Source organism: Elaeis guineensis, chromosome 9 (assembly GCF_000442705.2).
Source record: "Elaeis guineensis isolate ETL-2024a chromosome 9, EG11, whole genome shotgun sequence".
Lineage (NCBI taxonomy): Eukaryota > Viridiplantae > Streptophyta > Magnoliopsida > Arecales > Arecaceae > Elaeis > Elaeis guineensis.
In genome coordinates this window covers 92,831,785-92,852,706 of record NC_026001.2, presented here as the reverse complement: position 1 = coordinate 92,852,706, position 20,922 = coordinate 92,831,785, and the positions used below count along the sequence as shown (strand labels likewise).

The following is a 20,922-nucleotide window of genomic DNA, read 5'->3' as shown; positions in this document are numbered from 1 at the left end:
ATATTTATGTACAAGCATGTTTATTTTAGACTCTTTTACTTGATTTGTTCCCTCATGGGTTACTTCTAACCTATCTCATATTTCTTTAGCAGATGCACAAGTAGAAATGCGATTAAATTCACTTGCATCTAGTGCACAATAAAGAACATTCATGGCTTTGGCATTTAATTGTGCCAATTTCTTGTCAACCTCATCCCATTCTTTTTCGGGTTTGGTTGACTTCTCACCATCTATAATCTTGGTGGGTGTGTGAGGACCGTTCACTATGATACTCCACATATCATAGTCGAGTGCTTGTATGAAAATCTTCATCCGAGCTTTCCAATAGGTGTAATTAGACCCATTGAAAAGTGGAGGTCGGTTTGTTGATTGCCCCTCGGCTAGAGAAGTACCAACATGGGTTGCCATAGATCTTTGGCTCTTTGATTGTTAGATCAAAGAAGGGCTAGAGCACCGGGCTCTGATACCACTTGTTGCCCAGCTATGCAACCCAAGAGGGGGGGGTGAATTGGGTTTCTAAAAATTTAGACTTAATTAAAAACTTATGATGAACAAGATAAAGATTTTAATTCAATATTAATTACTTGAAGCAGAATTGCAAGGATATAATAAAGAAATAAGGTAAAGCGATAAAGCACACCACAAACACAAGGATTTATAGTGGTTCGGTGCCAACCTTGCACCTACATCCACTCCCCAAGCTCCTACTTGGGAATTTCAATCCACTATGCTTGTATTCAATCTGAATACAAAACGTCGGAAACTCCGACACTAGCTATCTCAAGCTAGATCACTTGTTTCCCGGGTACAAGTAAACCCAAAACACTCCGATTTCAGGTTCGGATCAACCTTTCCTTGTTTTGAAAATCCTCCAAAAACAAGAACAATTACTTACAAGAGTAAGATAATTTAGAGCACAGATTAATACAATAACAGCTCCTTAAATGAGCGAATATAACAATAAAAACTTTACTCAAATGAAGAAACCCTTTTAGGATTTTCTCAAGGTAGATGAACGCTTGAACGAATGCTTGAGAAGAGGTTGATCGTTGATTGAAGATCTCTTGAAAGCTTTGAACGATCTCTAGATCAAAGTTGAAACAATAGGCATGACAAATCCTCTCTTTGAAAGCTCTTGAATCTCTTTCACAATCTCTCGTGTGGATTTTGGATCCTCTTTTCTTTTTCTCTCAAATATCTCGTTGATCTCAGGCTTTTTCGTGCAGATTTCGGATCCTCTCTTTTCTTTTGATCTCACGTTTGATCTGCTATTTAATCTGCAAATTCTTTCACCATTTGAAGTATTTTATAGCATTAGAAGCAAGAGAAAACAATTTAGGCAGATAAAGAGCCGTTAGAGGATTTTTAGGAAGCATAAAAGGCAATTAAAACGGGCAAAAAAAATAGCCGTTGCTGACATTTTCCGTCGCAGGGGTCGACTCATGAGTCGACTCATGCTTCAGGAGTCGACTCATGAGTCGACTTCTGTTGCAAAAACCAGAGAATGCGTTTCTGGAAATTCTTGGCTCAAATCAGCAGGGGTCGACTCATGAGTCGACTCATGCCTTGTGGGTCGACTCATGAGTCGACTCACAGGTCATGCCAAGCCAGAAAACTAGCGTGCCAAAGGGAATTTTTGCGTGCCAATCAGCTTATAGTGCCATGAGTTGACTCATGAGTCGACTCATGCACTCCAAACCTTCATAACTTCAAAAATATAAGTCCAAACACAATAAAATTTTCACCAATAGATTTCAAATCATTTGTTCTACCAAATAGTACTATCAAATCAGGATTTTAATGAAATTATGATTTTGCCCTTGAAGAGCATAAGGACTTTTTTATTTTAAAATTATTTGTATCCCTTCAATCTGCTTTGTAATCATCAAAATCAATCTAGGAGCAACAATAAGAATTTTAAAAGCTCTTAGATAGCTATAAATAAGTCTCTATGAAAAAGTCGACGTTCGAAGCTAGCATCTATAAGAACACAGGCCCTGCTAGCGGGTATAGAGTTGGCATATGAAACAAAAATTTTGTCGATTAAGAATATTAACTCTATCATGGGCATAAAGTGATCATACCATAAATATTTATGAGCAATATTTTGAAACATAACATGAACATATATAGAGATATCAATAGGATGGATAACCTACAAACACAACCTGCTCAACCTGTAATGGGGTGGGTAAATAGGTGAGCTAAATGGGTCATGGGGCTGGATGGGTAAAAATTTTAGTGAACCTGTTGAAGGTATGGGGCAAGGGCAGGTATAGCCTAAACCTACCCCACCCCACCCTGCCCCGCATATAGTAAAATTATTAAGTTATCCTTAAATATATATATATACAACATCGACTCAAGGTTTGAATGTGTTGTCTCATACCAGTCATCCAGAAAAACCTATTTGTTACTCACTATCATTTCAACCATTAAGAATAGCCACTATTCATCACCGACCATCCCTCTCCCTCTTCGTCCATCACCGACGGTGAGTTTGGAATCATGATCTAATTTTTTTTGCTTTTCAATTTCTTATTTTTTATCTTCCTTCTTTTGCTTATAAGAAGTATTGATATTCTAACCTTATTATAGAGTGAGAGTGGAAGGCATTAGTATTACTGTTACTTGTAGAGATTCGTTCTTTCTTGTTGATTAAATAGTATCATTTTTATACTTGCAAATTGCAATTTCATGTTGACCAAAATGATAACCATTTTAAGGGTCATATGGCTTATTTGTGTTTTTCTTATTCATGCCTTATTGGGTGAAGTGTTCATATGAAGTCTAAATTGGAGAGGCATTTAGAAGATAAAATGGTACCAAGAAAGCAAGATTTTGATATTTTGAGATGGTGAAAAAATAATAAATTTTACCCCATACTAAGGAAGATTGTAAAAGATATTTATGTTGTTCCCATTTCTACCGTTGCTTTTGAATCCACCTTCAGCACTAGTGATAGGTTGATTACTCCACATTGTAGTTGACTTCATCCAAAGATATTAGAGGCTTTAATATGTTTACAAAGTTGGATTAGAGCAGGAAGGTCTGCAATAAAAGCTAAGCAAGGTAATATTTAAATTGTAATCTTTAATTTGTTATTGAACATCATATACATTTATAATAATTATTTTTAGTGTTTTACTTTTTTCTTTTATTTTTTTTTTATTTTAGCTTGTACATTAGATGAGTCTGAGATTACTCATCATAAAGATGGCACAGTATTGAGCGATTTTGAAAGTGAGGAAGAAGAGTATAATATAATTTATGTAGTACCTAAATGATTAAAAATTATTCTTTCTAGAAAGTGTTTTTTACTAAGTTCAAATTTTCACTTATTTTTCAATTTTACTTATTTGTATTTTAGGAATAGCAAACCTGAGCAAGATTTTTATGGAGAAAAATTTTACTCATTTGAAGCACTTGATATGTAATGGATGGAAGGATCTTTCTTTATTTACATATCACCTTATTTTGAGAACTTATGTTGGACTTTATAGTTATTGGTTCCTATGTTATGTTTGTTCTAGTAAAATTTGGTGTTGGACATTGTAGTAAAATTTGATGTTGAACTTTGTTGTAGAATTTGGCCACTAGACTTTCTATGTCTATATTTATGTTTGAATTAAAAAATTTATCATTGAAATTATATTATTATATTTATATTTATCAAATGGGGTAAGGTGGGGTGGGGCAAGGCAGGGGAGGGTGTTTAGGGTGTGGGGTGGGGTAGGTAGTGGGGTAATGAATATTATGATGGGGAGGGTAATAAAAGAGTAAATTCTACCCATTACAACTAATAAGATGGGAATGGGGTAGGATTTTCGAGATGTGGGGTGGGGATGGGAGAGTAGATCCTCATTCCATATCTATCCCATTGACATCCCAACGAACATATGATAAAAATGACTTATGAATCATTTTTATAAAATATTCATGATTTATTCATGTATAATTATCTTTATCATGACTTAATTTATCATATACTCTATTAAATATTTTATTTTATAATATTATTATTTTTATATATTATATTATCATAGAAAAATTCATACTTGATTTGGTAAGAAAGAATATATTTTACTTACTGAGCTAGTGTAGCTCATGCCTCTTTATTATTTTTTTTAATAGAGGAATAAGGTTATGAATAATGGAGGATCCGGGGTTATGGGTCTGCATAGTAAGCTTGAGAATTTGTAGCTGAAACTTAATATATTAGATGATCATGAACTTATAGTTCACTTTATGAATTTTAGATATGGATTTGATATTTGATTTTGGATTTAGATGCTTGGAATTAATCTTGATTCAACTACTTGATGAATCACGAAACTAAATCTTTTATTATATTTAATTTATGATGCACTTTAGCTGATTATGATTGATTAGCTTCATATTATTGAGGATAATGCTTCTCAATAGCATAACCATATTATGTCTCGAAGTTAGGGTGTAATACATACCTCTTAAGTGATAGTTGTTATCTTTTTTGTTGATATGCTTTTTGATACTTGGTAAGTAAATTTCTCTTTTGGGTTGAACAATATGAAAAATACGTTTCCTAGAATCTGTACGTTTAATGTGCTATATATTCTCTCAATAACATGCGGCTCTATAGTATAATGTATGAGACTTTTGACTGGCATAGATTATAAGATTTGCTAATGAATGATCGTATAATTATGAATCTTGAACTATCAAGTTATTTGGATAACTGTATAAGTCAACTCGAGCAGGGCAATCAACTGTCAATATGATCTGAGTTTTTTCTCTTGGTGCCTCATTTCCCAGCACATTAGCTGGTCAGAGGTCTAGCAAGATGGCATTTTCAGATCTTTTTAACAACAAGCCCCTTAGTTTCAAATATTTAGAAACTATTTGCTCCCTTTGCTTCGAAGCATAATCGACTGACAAAATATGGCAAAGTTGCCTCTTTCTTCTTAACAGATGGACTTCATATCACCATGAAAAGTATATAAAATCAATATAAGAATGTTTGAGAATTCTTAAAGGGGTGGCAACAATAACACAAAAAGTGAGATACAAAGCAGTTGGAATAAATTCCCTCCACCTACCTTTTCACATTTCTTGAGAGAAAATTGATCAACAGGATCATAAGTGAAACTTTGCCATCTCGGCAATGGTTATATGTCTTTATTCTAGTTCCTATTAGTCTCTCTTCCTTTCCCCCCACTTAACTTAGTGGTCACATGTATGTAACAATGCTTTATAAATAAACGGGTGGTCTCCATCCTTCCTTTTTATCAAAAGAAAGAAAAAAAAAAGGCTCCCTTAGCTTATGAGAAGTCCAATTTATATATATATAATTTTTATGATTTCGTCATCATGTGTCTTGGGTGCAACTACACTGAGTTCAGCTTTGTTTGGAATTAATAGAATAAAGATTCATCTAGACTTAATAGAATAATAAGCAAAGACCATTGCAATGCATGAAAATAAATAATACTTACATATTAAAAATGAATTAATATTTAATCACCAATGCATGTGACCTTGTTTTGATATCCTTTCTTAATTATATGACCTTATATCACCGTAGGATTTTAGTTATGACTCTAAGTGGCTTTGATTTGTCTGAACGACTTCATTCTATCCAAATTAATTAATAACACCTGGATTTGATATGAATCATTGACTCGATTCTAATTTAAATTTAATGGATATAAGAATAAATTTAATTTTAAAACCAACCAAGACCTAATATGACATATTCCCTCATTAACCTGTTTTATGTCAAATTTTAAGTAATTAACCATTAGAAGTCACATTTTTCCTAATGTATCTCTTTTTTGGTAGATTCCCTAATGAAGCTTTGATGGTGTAAATATAATCTAAATATATCTATATTTAGTCAACTAATTGGACCAAACCTAGTCAAGCACAACTGAAGTTAATAGATTGTTTTTATGATTTTTGATGAACCCATCAATAATCGGCTCTACCTACAAAATTATCGAATCATATGAAAATTTAGGCATATAATTTTTTGCTTAAACCCGATTTAGTCTACATATGGTGAATAAATGTGATTATGCTAGATTTAAACTATGGGTTCAAAGAGATCTAATGCTCTAATTAAAGTAGATCCCAATATAACAAATTTCTTCAAACTTGAGCTAGAGGGAAGCTATATCCTCCAAGAGGGCTCTTATTATATAGATCACCAAGAACACCCTGATTAGAAGAAGATAGATGCAAAGAACTCAGCAAGATAAGCTAACTTTCATGTTCTCAAGTATTTCACACTTCTAATGGGCTAGAGGAGGATTGCTTATGGGTATCTCACTATTGGACAAACAAGATTCTAAGATTTTAAATACTATAGGATGGAAGTGACCCGATTTCTCCATACAATAGGATGCCCTACTATCTCGCTCTATATATCCTAATCATGTATGCGATAGATATTTTCTATTTCTTTTCCTTTCTTCTTTCCTTTCTATGTTTTTCTTTTTTCCTTCTACTTTTCTTTCTTTCTTTTTTTTTTCTTTTTTCTTTCTTTTCCATATTGCTTCTTTATTTTTTTCCTTTTTTTTAATTTTTTCTCTTTCTTTTTAAATTCTTTACTTCATTTGTTTCTTTGCTTTTTTTTTTCTCCTCCTTTTCTTTTACTTTTTACTTTTTTTCATCTTTCTTTTCTTTTTTTCTCTTTCTTCTTCTCTCTCCATATAGATAGGTTTTAGAGTCTTGATCCTATTCCGATCCCATTTTCTCCTAGAAACAAGATGGGATGATTGGATGCTTTCTATCCTATTGAAACTTAAATGTTGCAAGATTTCTCCTTAGAGGAGAACTTCAAGTGAATAATAATGAGATAGCTAAGTATATACATGAAAGTAAATAGGATATTATCTATCCAGATCCCTTTTCGAATCTGAATCTATTTGGATATGGAAAGAAATTTTTTGACTAATATCTGCATCCATAAAAAAAAAAGAATTTGGATAATGGATAGACAATTATCCAATCCATGACCGAATGTTCGATTCTACTTGTAATCCTATTTAATTTTATAAAGTATATATTAACTTTTAAAAAAATATATAAATCATATTAATATGCTATTAACTTGATTTATCGTCCACGTAGTAATATCTTTAATTCAATGGTTATAAAATTAAATTATTTTACTTATATCCATATTTTTAGTATCCGATGTGTATTAGTGTCCGTTTAAATAAATATAGATATGAAGTATTGCATCCAATTAATATTCGTATTCGTATTTATATTCATCAGATCAAACAAAATATGGATATGTATATACTGGCATTTGATCCATATCTGATCTAATTTCAGTCCTAGTTGAGTAGTAACTACAGCAGCACATTAACATCTAAACATCTAGTATATAATAAAATTTTAATAAAACATCATATATCCAATTTTCTAGCACTTACTATATTTTTATTAAATTTATTTTATTTTACTCATCGTTATAAAACATGAGAATATTTAAAATATTTTTGATGACAATATCATTTCTCTGATTGTTATGACATATTTCATAACCTTAATCATTAATAATCAATTAAAGATGCCAGCTTATCAAATCGGTTAATTCCTTGGTACTTTACCAAGTTCTTTAGAATCGAATCCTATGTTCATTGAGGTTTGATGGGTAAGGGATATTTAAGAGATTGCTACTCTCATTCCATAACTAATTGCCTACAACACTCCTTAAACTATCTATATATCACACTAACTTGTGTGATTCTCAAGAGTCCTCTCATGATATTATCTAGATGGAGAGATCTTCCATGCGTGCAAAAGGCTGAGGCCCTTGACATTATTGTTTTATGAAGTATGCACCAAATGCTTCTTATCCTATCCTATTACAACTTAAAGAAGGTGAACAGCTTTTCAAAGTCCCAAGAGGGTTAGATGTATATAATCTTATCCTTGTACATGGAGAGGTTATTTTCATAATCTAAACTTGTGATATCCAGATCATAATAGAACAATCTTATTATCATGGTCGAGATACACCCTCATCTGATTACAACCTTAAATAATAAAATTAATTTTTTTTACATATAGACAGAATTTATTGTAAAGGGACAGATCTTTTATTGGATATATGATGGGTGGATTTGAGACTACTATTTGTAAAAATATATGGCATTATTTTTTTCCTGCCCTAAAGTTTGTTTATTTCCAACAGGAATTATTTAAGCTATCGAATTAACTAGGCCTATTCAAAGAGGAGAAATAATTAATTTATGACACCGATCGTGCTCTCCTAAAAATAGAAAACAGATCCATCGGCTAAATAAAAGTTACTTCTAATAACCCGAAAAAAAATCAATTTGCAATCTTATGCAAAGCCCTTATATTTCTAGGGTTCATTTTGTCTGTTAAAAAAACTACAGCAGCAAAATAAGGAGCATAAAAAACCCCCCATATCTTTTTCTGAAATGCCATTGAAATTAATAGGATCAGGGGCTGTTTGTTCAATGTGGCTGGAGTTATACACCTTGTTCTCTATCTGTTTGTACTACTAATGCTATATCTCTCTTCCTCCTTCCTCAACCATAACAAGCTAGCATTCTTGCTTCAAGCCTCCTCTGCATGTTGATCTTTGCAATAAAGTCTTCCACCCTTCTGTTCAGTTCCTCTGCAGGCAAGCCCATCTCTTCCTCTTCATCCAACTCCTCACACTCTTTCTCCATCACCTCCTCCTCCTCCTCCTCCTCAACTCCACCACCTTTCTCCTCTTCCTCTGCAGGCAAGCCCATCTCTTCCTCTTCATCCAATTCCTCGCACTCTTTCTCCATCACCTCCTCCTCCTCCTCCTCAACTCCACCACCTTTCTCTTCTTCCTCGTCCACTTCTTCATCTTCTTCTTTTGTTTCTCCATTTGGGGGGTCCACAAAACTCTCCTCTATGATCTCTTCCTTCAGTCTCTCTTTATTCACAGTCTCCTCCTTCACACTTTCCACCTCCTTAACTTCACCACTGTAAAAACTTTGAAGACTTTGCCTTCTTGCCATGTACTCTTCGTAGATATCAGGTTCCGAAGGGGACTTGAAGAGCTTCGACTCGCCGATGAGGAAGATGATGATGATGTTGGAGATTATGAACAAGCACTTGGGCCTGAAGATGATGGCACCAATGCTTGGAAGAGACACCAAGAAGAACTTCTTTATGGAGGAGAACATGGAAGGAAGCCAAAGAGGACTTGAGAGGAACAGACCAAGCATTACAGCTGTTAGACAGTATTGGATGAATGTTGGAAGGAGTTGCTTCCCCCTGTATCTCTTCACGGCTTGGAGCTTCTCTATTTGAATTGGGTCCATAATGTCAAGGGGATTGGAGAAGAAAATAGTAGCAGGGAAAGTTTTTCTTGTTGAAGGAAAGTTTGGGAATGATGTTAGGTAGAAGTTGGGGGGAGAGAGAGAGAGAGAGAGAGAGAGAGAGAGAGGCTTGTGAGAAATGGAGAGAGGTATGGGAAGGCTCCACATCCGACTGAACAGAAAGCAATGCAAAGGGGGAGTTATATAGAGGAAAAAGCAGGTTGGGGTACCCTTTGGTAGGATTCAGCACATGCTAGCTTTAGTCCTCTTATTATCTTAGGCTCTCTTTAGAAAAGCCTTGGGTGGTGATTGGTGTCTTCCCAGGCTTTTGATGCACCACCCACACTGTGCTTTCCACCCTCTCTTCTTGACAGTTTTGGTTTAGAGACATTTATATAGTTATTTACCATGGTGATGGGAAAGGGTACTAGTGGTGTGGTGCTTAGAAAGATCATTGCAACAGCATCAATGGTGACCCTAAATTAGCTATAGAATAGATCATTTGGCACCTTGGCATGGTCAATTTGTTCTGGAATTCCCATGTGATAGATCATTTGGCAACTTGGCATGGTCAATTTGTTCTCAAATTTCTTTAGTTGTTATATCTTGCATAAATATTTATGTTCAGCCTTGGGAAGAAGAGATGAAATAGATGAATTATTGCTCAATGCATGTCTTTGTTACTGGCACCTTCACATAAAACGAGGTTAGGGTAAAAAGATTTCTTTGACATGGCTTGGCCCAGCTTTTGGACCGTAGCTCACGGGAATAATAAGCATGAGCCAAAGGCCACCATCTACATGCACCTAAACTGTTTGTTTGTTTGTTTAGTGTTGGAACTGTGGGTCCACTCCCAAGCCCTGCTAAAAATTAGACTTATTATCCAGTGCAAAGGAGGGCTCTCTAGGTGCAAGCCTGCAAGGATAAGGGTGTTCCTTTTAATTTTTTAAATAAACCATGTTGCTAATACTCTCTCTCTCTTGTAGTGTCATCTTATGAAGAAAGAAAACGAAGATGTGGTATTTGGCAAATTATATCACAAAATAGGATTTACATGATGATGCATTGATTGAATGCTCTAGTGGTGGGTCTACATGATGATAAGGACATGAGTTTACTTTACATGTTGTGGTAAACTTAATTTAGATGTTGTGGTCTCCTCTAGCCAAGTAGAATATTTTAGTGTGAATTTTTGTTGGTGAACCCATGCCTCAAAATAATTTGGAAGCAGCCTGAATTGGTCATTGCGTGAGGGTGAACCAACACTGAAATTTAGGCTCCCAAAGTTACCTTCCCTCCATGGTCACCATGATTGGGACAATGATGAGCTATCTTTGAAGTGAAATTTTATACCAAAAACTGGTGGTAACACCTTGCTCTAAGCAAGGGCATGCAGCCATACTTTAATGGTATACCTGCCGACCCTCCAAAGAAAAATTCTCACCTTTGGGAAAGCACGTCTCACCTTCCTTTCTTTGGTGCAAAAGATGGGGAGCGAGTTGTGATGGAGACCATAACTCTCAAGCTTTAGATGTGAGCTGCTTAGCTTTTTCAACTTATTGGAGTAGTAGGCGCCGCGTGGATGATTGAAAACAAATAGAAGAACAATAGAACAAGAAAACACAAAAAAGGAAGTTACAGTAATAAATCTTAAGGTGGTAAGAGTTTATTAGTTGATTAAAATTTGTCTCTAATTCATTCATATGATAATTGTATCATTAAGTTTTTTTCCAAGCATTTACTTGATCTTTATCCAAATTATCCCCCTTTCTGCAGTACATTGCACCACATTATACAAGTTATTAATTTAGTCCCACCCACTTATAGAGATTGATAGCTAAAGACAATTATAAAATGATTAAATTGCAGGCAATGATGCCATTTCACTTCCCAAACTTAAGAAAAAGAAGGGAATATAATTGTTGGATACTTTTTGGACTCAATATATTCTCTGAATGACCCAAAACCCAAAACCTTAGGGACTAAGGAAACATGGGGATATACTGGGGTCCAAGCCAACTGACTTATTGATCACCTCTACATGAGTCCAAGGAAACGTGGTATCTGGTCTTTGGGACTCAATCATTCAGTAGTCCTTTCTATATTCCGGTCAGCATCAGACAGCGCACAGAAAGAATGTGCATCTTATTAGATCTCTCTTGGCCTTTCCCACCTGAAATTAATGGATGTGATTAAAACTACATGCTATAAATTGTAATGGAGGACTTGTTTCTATGTTCTCCATAGAAATGCCATAGGAGATGGTGCTCATTGCTAATTTCAATGAGTTGGAACTTTATACTATTTAGAAGGGAAAAGGGTTATAAGGCTTAATCCAAAAGTAAAACAAAGGAGAAAGAAAAGGGAAAGTGTTAAGCATAAGGAGTGGTGGTCATGAGGTGAACTTGTGATGTATGTTGCGTCATTGTTGCAAATAATTATTTAACATATCTGATTGGAATTGAAGTAGGTTTCGATCATACAAAAAATAGTTGAACTGAATTAGATCGACTTTTTCCTTTTGTTTTATGAGTAAAATAACAGTGTTTTCATTTTAGATAAATGCAATAGGATCGTAACCATTACAAATTAGATTCAAAATCTCACCAGCACAAACACTAAGGAGAGAGGTACCAACCAGCTAAGAAAAGTTTAATTGACAATAATATTGCCTATTTTGCCAAAGACCTAGAATGCACAACCAAAGGGTGAGTATCAAATGGTCCAATGAGAGTCATTTACTCATCTAGGTAATCCTCCTTCCATGATGAAAGACAATCTAGAACATGTAGGTTGATGAAGCCTTAAATGTTGCTCGCATTTGGATAAATCCATCAATTCCAATGGCTATGCTCAAGACTCAGTATGCTATTTCTGCTGCGCCATTAGCAACCTTCAGTCTGGTGCAACTCTATCACCTTATGACATCCCTCACCGCAAAAAATCCGACGCCAACATTCCATCCATGGAATGGATTTTGTTGGCCCCACCATAATTAGATTGTAAGGTCATTTTTATTATCAGGATAGACAAGGATAGCTCGTGATATATGTTTGATGAAAACTATATCAATATATTGAGATAAAGATTCTCTCTCTCTCTCTCTCTCTCTCTCTCTCTCTCTCTTCTTGCAGAACCAAACCGTTGTCTACAATATGGTGCTGAAGCACTTTGTGTTGTGTTGAGGTTGGCATTGGCTCTTGGCAATGGTCTCGGAACAAGAGGTGAAGGGCACTCTAGACTCCTCCCTAAAGTTGGAGGAATGCTCCGTACAGCTATCAGAGACCCAAATATAATACATAATGGTCATCCCCCAAATGTTGAAGGATCAAATGGAATCAAAAGAATCCTCCATACAACTCTTGGAGGCTTGAAACCGATACAAAATGGTGGTCCTCCTCCAAATGTTGAAGGTTCGAGTGGAACTGAAAAAATTCCACATATAGCTCATGGAGGCCCAAACCTAATATGAGAAATTGTTTGTGCACCGCAGAAGGTATGGAAAATCAATGTGGAGCGCATGGTTTTGTTCAATTGATCCATGTAGCAACCGCTTTTCAATACGTATTTAATGTCCGCAACTTTACTTTTTCGTTTGAAATTTTGAATGATGAAAATAGCCCTGCTCTTTGAAAAAAATTATGACATCTTATATCCATATTATGACATTCTATGTGCAGGAAGTCATTCTTTTTTTTTCACAAGATGTCATAATATGACGTAGGATGTCATAATATGGATATAAGATGTTATAATTTTTTTTAAAGAATAGAAATATTTTCGTCATTCAAAATTTCAAATGAAAAAGTAAAGCTGCAAGTATTAAATGCATGTTGGAAAATGATTAGACAAAAATACCCCTTCCATATTATAATATCTTGGGCCAAATTATGACTTCCTATGTGTAGGAAGTCATAATATGCCATAAAATATTATAATATATCACAGGATGTCATAATTTGTTTCATAGAAAATCATAATATGATGCAGAATGTCATAGTATATCAAAGGATGTCATAATTTCTTCCAAAGAGCAGGGGTATTTTCATCATTTAAAATTTTTAAATGAAAAAGTAAAAGTGCGGACATTAAATATACATTGAAAAATGGTAGCTATATAGACCAATCGAGAAAGATTGTATACTCCATGTCGGATTTTCTACACTGTCCACGGTGTACAAAGAATTTCCCTATATTGATGGTCTTCTTCTAAATATCGAAGGCTTGAGTGAAATCGGAAGAGTCCTCTGTACAACTTTTGAAGGCCCAGACCCACAACATCATAATAGTCCTCCAAAAGCTGAAGGCTCGAGTGGAACGGATAGGATCCTTCGTGTCCATCCTTGAGGCCTTAACTGGATTCATCATCCTCTTTCAAATAATCAAAATACCATTATATGCTAGAATGAACTGATATATGATAATGAAAGTGGTGACAAGCTTTCAGTTAGTGAATGCTAAGAAGGCTTATAAAGAATATGGTTCAACTTAGCTATTCTTCCTCCTTGCCTGCACACTCTTAACAGGACAAACTATTAAAAACTCTAAAAGTTGTGCATCTACCAAAAAGTTGGTGAGAGAGGAAATATGTGATTACAAAATCTCTCAGCCAAAACAATGTGGAAATGTATGATATAAACGCTATAGGAAATTAGGAGGACATCAGAAGGTTGATAACCTATTAGTCGTTATCACAAGTTAGGCATACTAGGATAATAGAAAGCTAAAAAAAGGAAAGCATCATGTGGCCACTAAAAATCTAACACAAACAAATCTAGGAGGAAAGGAGGAACTGAAAAACATATATGAGTATGAAAAAACACAATCCACTTAGAATGAACCAAAGGACATCAAAAACTGAAAGAAATTTAGAAAATGAAATCATAAACATATACACTTGCCGTATTTCTTTTTTCATAAGATGCACTTACCGTATTTGACACTTGAAGGGATAAAAGCAGTGAGCATATGATGGATTAGACTTTAGAGCACAAACCATTTACAAGTAATTCGCAAATCAATGATAGTATTTTTAAGTAACTTATGCTTTTGCTCTGGATATTTCCACTCTATGCAAGATAGAAATGATTATACAATAGTTCCCCATACAGCTCCTAGAGGCTCAAATCCAATATAGACATAGTTGTCCTCCTCTAAAGATTGAAGGCTTTAGTGGAAAGGATCCTCTGTATAGCTCCTAGAGGCCCAAATCCAATGCATCGTGGTGGTCTTCCTCCAAAAGTGGAAGGCTTGAGTGGAACCGATAGAAACTTCCATACAATTCCTGGTGGAGGATGATCATGATGTATTAGGTTTGGGCCTCAAGGAACGGATCATAAGATCCTCTCTATGGTTCCTGGTGGCTCTAATCTAATACATTATGGTCATCCTCTTCCAAAACTTATAGGCTTGAGTGGAACCAAAAGGATCCACTAAACAGTTTCTGGAGGCCAAAACCCAATACATCATGGTGGGCCTTCTGCACAAGTTGAAGGACTGAGTGGAATCGATAGGATCCTTTATACAGTTTCTAGAGGCTTAAACCCATGACATCATGGTCATCCTCCTCCAAAAGGATCCTCTGTACAATTCTTGAAGGCCCAAATCCAATACAGCATGGTCATCCTCTGACAAAAGATGAAGGTTTGGGTGGAACTAAGACGATCCTTCTTATAGTTCTTGGTGGCCCAAATCCAACACATCATGGTCATCCTCCTCCAAAAGTTGGGAGGCTTGAGTGGAACTGAAGGGATCCTTCGCACAGTTTCTAAGGCTCAAACCTAATACATCATAATGGTTCTCCTTCAAAAGTTGAAGGCTTGAGTGGAATAGATAGGGTCCTCTTTATAGTTATTGTAGGCCCCAATCTACTTCCAAATTGGAGGCTTAAGTAGAATTGAAAGGATCCTTCATACAATTTTTGGAGTCGCTAACCCAATACATTATAGTAATTTTCCTTAAAAAAGTTGAAGGTTTGAATGAAACCTAGGAATACAAACGAGTCGAGTTGCTAGTGAGCTACTCAGCTCGACTTAAGTCAAAGCTCAACTCGAGTCCGTAATATCAAGCTTTAGTCGAGCTCAAGTAGTAAAATACTCAATTTGAAAACTCACTAATCTAATCGAATTTATATATTTTTAATAATATTATATTCTTTATAATATATATTAATTATATTATTTGTAAACTAAGGTTCGAACTCAAGCTTGAGTATGTCTCAATTAATATTTGAGTTGAATTGAGTGGATCTCGAGTATTGCTTTTTTTCATCGAATAAAGCTCAAGCTTACGATATTAAGGCTTGATTGATCTTGAGTCGAGTTTTGAGTTTGAGTAGTTTAAATCGAATTAAGTGCAAGCTTGTAGCTATTTGACTTAGCTTGGCTTGATTGCATCCTTAGTGGAACTGAGAAGATCCTATATGCTGGTCCTTGAGGCCTAGATTCATCATCCTCATTCAAATGAATCAAAATACCATTATATGCTAGAACGGAGAGGTGTATAATAATTAAAGTTGTTACAAGCTTTCAATTTGTGAATGCTAAAAAGGCTTATGAAGAGTATAGTCCTACTTCTCTATTCTTCCTCCCTACCTACACACTCTTAATAAGACAAACCACAATTAAAAACTCTACAAGGTGTGTTATTTCTACAATCTTTGGTAGGACAAATTAGCCTACATGCAACATAAAACATAACTTGCATTTAAATTTAGATGCCAACATCCAATATATGCACATTACTTGGTGAAGGTTATTTTTCCATTGTGCAAACATGGTTATTAGTCATGAGCATATGTAGGTTCACTACCGGCCCATGCCAAATTAGATTTTCTTGATTTGTTGGTAAATATTTACTGGCCAACAAAATAAGTACCACATGGTTGAACTTTTTTCTTTCTTTCTTTTTTTTAATGATGATAAGAGTTAGGGAAGATCTAACTTAGAGATTTACTACCGCAAAGAGACATGATGCTGCCCAAGGCCATTATTTATTATAATAGGTGTGGTAAAACATGTTGAATGGTTTAATCATGACATAACATTCTATATGTATTGCACCAAACCCCAACTAGAATATAAGACAAAGATTTAGATTTGAAATTTAATTAATTTGTAATTTAATTATATTACATTTTTTCGATGTTGGGAATTAGTTTGTAGGCTCTACATTTCTAGCCATTCTCTTTTGATAGACAAAGCACAGGTAATTTGTAGGATCTCTAGTAATGCCAGCTTGTGAACGGCATCACTCCACATAAGCCGGCTGTCATTAATGAAAAAAAATAGTTAGAAAATGTGCAATAATTATTAAAACATGAAATATTATCATATTTTTCAATATAACATGAATATTCTTCTAATATATATACAATAAACTTCAATTTTACTAAAGTAGAATGTTTGTCATAGTTGTTGGCTGGTTCTTAGGCAAATGAGGGCCACTAGATTCCTCTTATAGACGGTCTATAAAATAATTTTTAAATAATTTTTATTTGGTTTATTTTTGACGAGAAAACAAAATCCTGGCATTTCTTAAATGTGGGGATATAACCTTTCTTTTTCCTTTTTTTTTTAAATATTAATATTCAACCTGCATTAAAATTGTGAGCATTTTAAAAAGAATGTAGGCCATAAAATGGGCGGCACTTTATCTATTTTTTGGGCATTTGTAAAAATGTGACATTATATAATTTGTTAATATAGTCCTTCCCACTTATAAAGTTTAATAGCTAGATACATAATTATGGAATTTATTAAATTGCAAGCGATGATGCCATTTCCTAATAGTGGAATCGGCATTCTCTTCAAATTACCTTGTTAAGAAAATCTTTGGAGTGGATTTTGTCTGCCACAACATATCTAAATTATAATAATCATTTTCTTTGTCGACATAGATAAGGATAGCTCATGACGTATTCTATCAGTATATCAAGACTTGTGACGTCTATCTGATGAAATACAGACTTGTGATGCATATCTAATGAAATGCATCAATATCACTACACTATCAGCGTGTTGAGCTAAATATTTTGTTGGCTGCTTCATCTCCTCCCTCTCTGCTTGCAGCAAGAAAGCATCTCTATAATAATATAAGTATAATGATCAAGGGGTGAATTTTATGTTGACACGTCAGATTATAGGTATTCTTCTAACATACCACGTGTCCCTAGACTTTGATGGAGGAAACGATGGTGAGAGGAGGAGAGCAGAGGGTCCCGTAAGAGAGCCAAAGATAAACTTGGGTGAAACTGAGCTTTTGTTACCAAGAGACCGAATTGCCGCGCACGCAATTGATCTTTGCGGTTGCTCCATGCTGGTTTTGGTGGAGCAGCAGCAAGCGGTGTGAGAACTCAAATATGCATCACTGATGGTTGCCAATGAGAGAAAACGCTCAAATGGAGAAGGGAAAATTTAATGGTCAAATAAGCAAAAAAAAAAAAAAAAAAAAAGAAAAAAGGCAAATGGGTGGAAGAGGAGGCGGCGGTGGAGAAGGTGCTGCTAAACGGGGATCCCTACAGAGGAGAGTTCGTCGGAAACCTACGGCACGGGAAGGGGAAGTACCTGTGGGCGGACGGTTGCATGTACAAGGGGGAGTGGCGGCGGGGGGAGGCCACCGAATAAGGGAAGTTCTCGTGGCCGTCGGGGGTGACGTTCCGGTCCGGCCGGATGGAGGGCGACGCGTATTGGGGGTCGTGGATTGCGGACCGGCTGTACACGAACGGGGACTACCACGAGGGGATGTGGCGGCGGAATATCCAAAAGGGGCGCGGCCGACGGCAGCTGCTACGTTGGCAGGTGGAACAAAGGGGAGCCAAAGACCCTCAATGGCACCATCTACCCGGCCGCTGCAGCCGGCGGACCGAAGGAGATCGCCGGCGGGAGGAGGATCCCCTTTTCGCCGCTGGATGATTGATACATTGCTGCTGCCGCCGGTGTTCCCGAAGTCGAGGAAGAGGTCGTCGGTGGACGGAGCACCAGGGAGGGCGAGCGCCGCCGTCGTCGTCGAGAAGAACTTCCCCAGGATCTGCATCTGGGAGTCGGACGGCGAGGTCGGGGACATCACATGCGACATCATCGACACCCTTGAGGCGTCGATGCTGTATAGGGAAGGGACTTCCTTCGACTCGGTCGGTGGTGGCATCGGAGCCAGGCAGGAGCGCCGGCGCCCGTGTTGCTTGACCGTCGGGGAGGTGAAGAAGCCCAGGCAGACGATATCCAAATGCCACAAGAACTATGATCTCATGTTAAACCTTCCATTGGGAGTCAGGTGGATGGCGCAATGACTCTTTTTCCCTGCGGTGCCCATTAGGCATTTGTAATAATCGGATTGAGGAAGGGTTTCTTATAATTAATTGATTTTGGATTTCAGGTACTCTGTTGGGAAGCCAGCTTCGACTCAAACGAGAGAGCTTTAGCCCGGGCAGATTTCTGGACAAGGTTTCCTCCCGAGGGATCCAAGATTACTCGGCCCCACCAATATGTTGAGTTTCGATGGAAGGATTATTGTCCCATGATCTTCAGGTAGCAAGGGTAAAATTTCGTATTAGCATGTCAAATTATAGACTATTCTCCTAACATATCACGTATCCCTTCCGAACTCTTCATTTTGCATAGTATTTTTGGGCTTCGTTCACTTCAAATCTCCCACTGATGCTGTGTGAATTCAGGGAGGAGCAGCTTCGAGAGCTGGCGCTGTGGCTGGGGGTGAGTGGCTACCGATTCGTGTGGATGCTACGAATTGAAGGAAAGAAGTGGATGTCGAAGGGGTATGAGGAGAGGATCGTGGGGTGGAGGTTGATGGTGTGGGGGTCGGTAGTGGCTATGGATGGCGGAGGGTGAGGGTTTGGGATCTTGAGGGCTCGACTGGATTTGGGAGGGGAGTCGAGAGCAGAAAGATTTAAGACTTCTAGATGAGATTGTTTAGGATGCGAATTGGATGAGTTGAATATAATTAATATAGAGTCATGTACATATATGTATGCATAATGAAAGAACAAAAGCAGATGGCTTGCCTGATATATATATATATATATATATATATATATATATATATATATATATATATATATATATATATATATATATATATATATATATATATTGTATTATGCAAAATAATAAATTTATCAAAAATAATAAAAAATTAATTTGAGTTTGGAAATAGAGGGCATGAGTTTACAATAAGTAAAAGTTAGGATTCAAGTGGATTAATTTTATAAAAAAATCAAGGTTTTGATTCCAAGGGGCTTGGGTATGAATCCAGCATCATTAATTTTATCCATTAATCATATACACAATCATAATCTTAGCTTAGTTAAATTTAAAAAAAAAAAAAATTAGATATGAAATTAGAAAAAAAAAATTTATGCATCATGCATAGGAAAATAGAGTAGTGAGACCTGATCATTGTAATAAGCAGATGGAGAATTGGTAGTTTTCACAGGGAGAAATTTTTCACAATCCTCGACTTGATGCGTGATGTCTTGTGGTGCTTAGCCATTGACAATGATGGCGGTGGGGCCGGTCGGCCTAGAGAGGTGGCGGATGCATGCGGATCGTCATGCGGTGGAGCCCGACTTTTATGTGGAAGGACTTCACGAGGCCCGATGCTGACAATGATAATGGTGGAAAGGGTTGTTCGAAGGCAGAGCAACAACTTTAGACAGATAGGTTAAGTAGGCTACTATCCAAAGATAAGATATTTCTAAACAGACATACTATTAGATAAATTTTTGAAATAGATTTAAAAAATAATTCTAATACAAATATTTGCACAGTCATTGCTGTTATAAAAAATATAAACAATGCTTCAAGCTGGTGTTATATGACATGTGAAAAATGCAAAAAAAGATCAATAAGGTTGATAGCTATTTTTGGCATGCTTTCATTTAGGTTGTTTCTGGACCCCAGTGCTCATAGTCTCTAATAATTCATACATACAAAGTGCATATTGATGTCGAAGATGATAGCGGATGTAGTTTTTGTGATATTCAACAAAGATATAAAAAAATTAGTCCAAATATGAGCCATGGAGCTTCTAAATGTACAAAATGATGATGCTGAAAATATTCCTCCTATTATCAACAAACTATATAGCAAAACATCTATTTTCTAAATTAAAGATTGACTTTTTGAAAAGATAACTGATGAAATCAACCATAAATGCCAATCATCAACCACATTCAACCAATCAAGAAACAATGCAATCATGTATTCTGATGAAGATTAAATAATTTAAAATAAAGCATCATATACTAAGATCCTAAGATTATGCTCCATACTTCACTATATTTACTACATTCTAAACACCATAAATTATTAAGTTCTAAATAATTTCACTGTTTCAGTTCATTTTGATCTAAATTATTATTTTGAATGTTTAATTTATTTTTCTATTCACTTTAATCAAATTGTAAATTAAATTATTATGTTTATAGTTTGTTTTATATTAAAATCTATTGTTGTGGTAGCTATTTTTTTACATTTGTAAAATCAATAAATCCGGGGATCATCTGGCCAATATGCTAGTTGTCTAGAGATATGATGCCTAAGGTAGCAGTACTTTGCATTATGTTGATGTTGGCATTAGCTCTAGATAT

The 20,922-nt window shown here is 35.8% G+C and overlaps 2 protein-coding genes across 3 annotated transcripts; one reads left to right on the top strand and one right to left on the bottom strand.

The window, feature by feature from the left end:
• Positions 1-8,303: 8,303 nt before the first annotated feature.
• Positions 8,304-9,488, bottom strand: LOC105051008 (uncharacterized). The gene has a single exon (XM_010931256.4). The coding sequence runs from the start codon at positions 9,486-9,488 to the stop codon at positions 8,553-8,555; it is 936 nt and encodes a 311-aa protein (XP_010929558.2). The 3' UTR covers positions 8,304-8,552.
• Positions 9,489-17,545: 8,057 nt separating this feature from the next.
• LOC114914520 (uncharacterized) lies at positions 17,546-19,231 on the top strand. Of its 2 annotated transcripts, XR_012134369.1 has the most exons (3): positions 17,546-18,590; positions 18,693-18,844; positions 18,991-19,231. XR_012134369.1 is itself a non-coding variant. In XM_029266750.2 (2 exons), exons 1-2 carry the CDS (start codon positions 17,701-17,703, stop codon positions 18,736-18,738), a joined length of 936 nt encoding a protein of 311 aa, XP_029122583.2. In that variant the 5' UTR covers positions 17,546-17,700; the 3' UTR covers positions 18,739-18,947. The 2 variants fall into 2 exon arrangements, 1 of the variants encoding a protein (XP_029122583.2); XM_029266750.2 differs by lacking the exon at positions 18,991-19,231 and having other exon boundaries at positions 18,693-18,947.
• Positions 19,232-20,922: the final 1,691 nt, after the last annotated feature.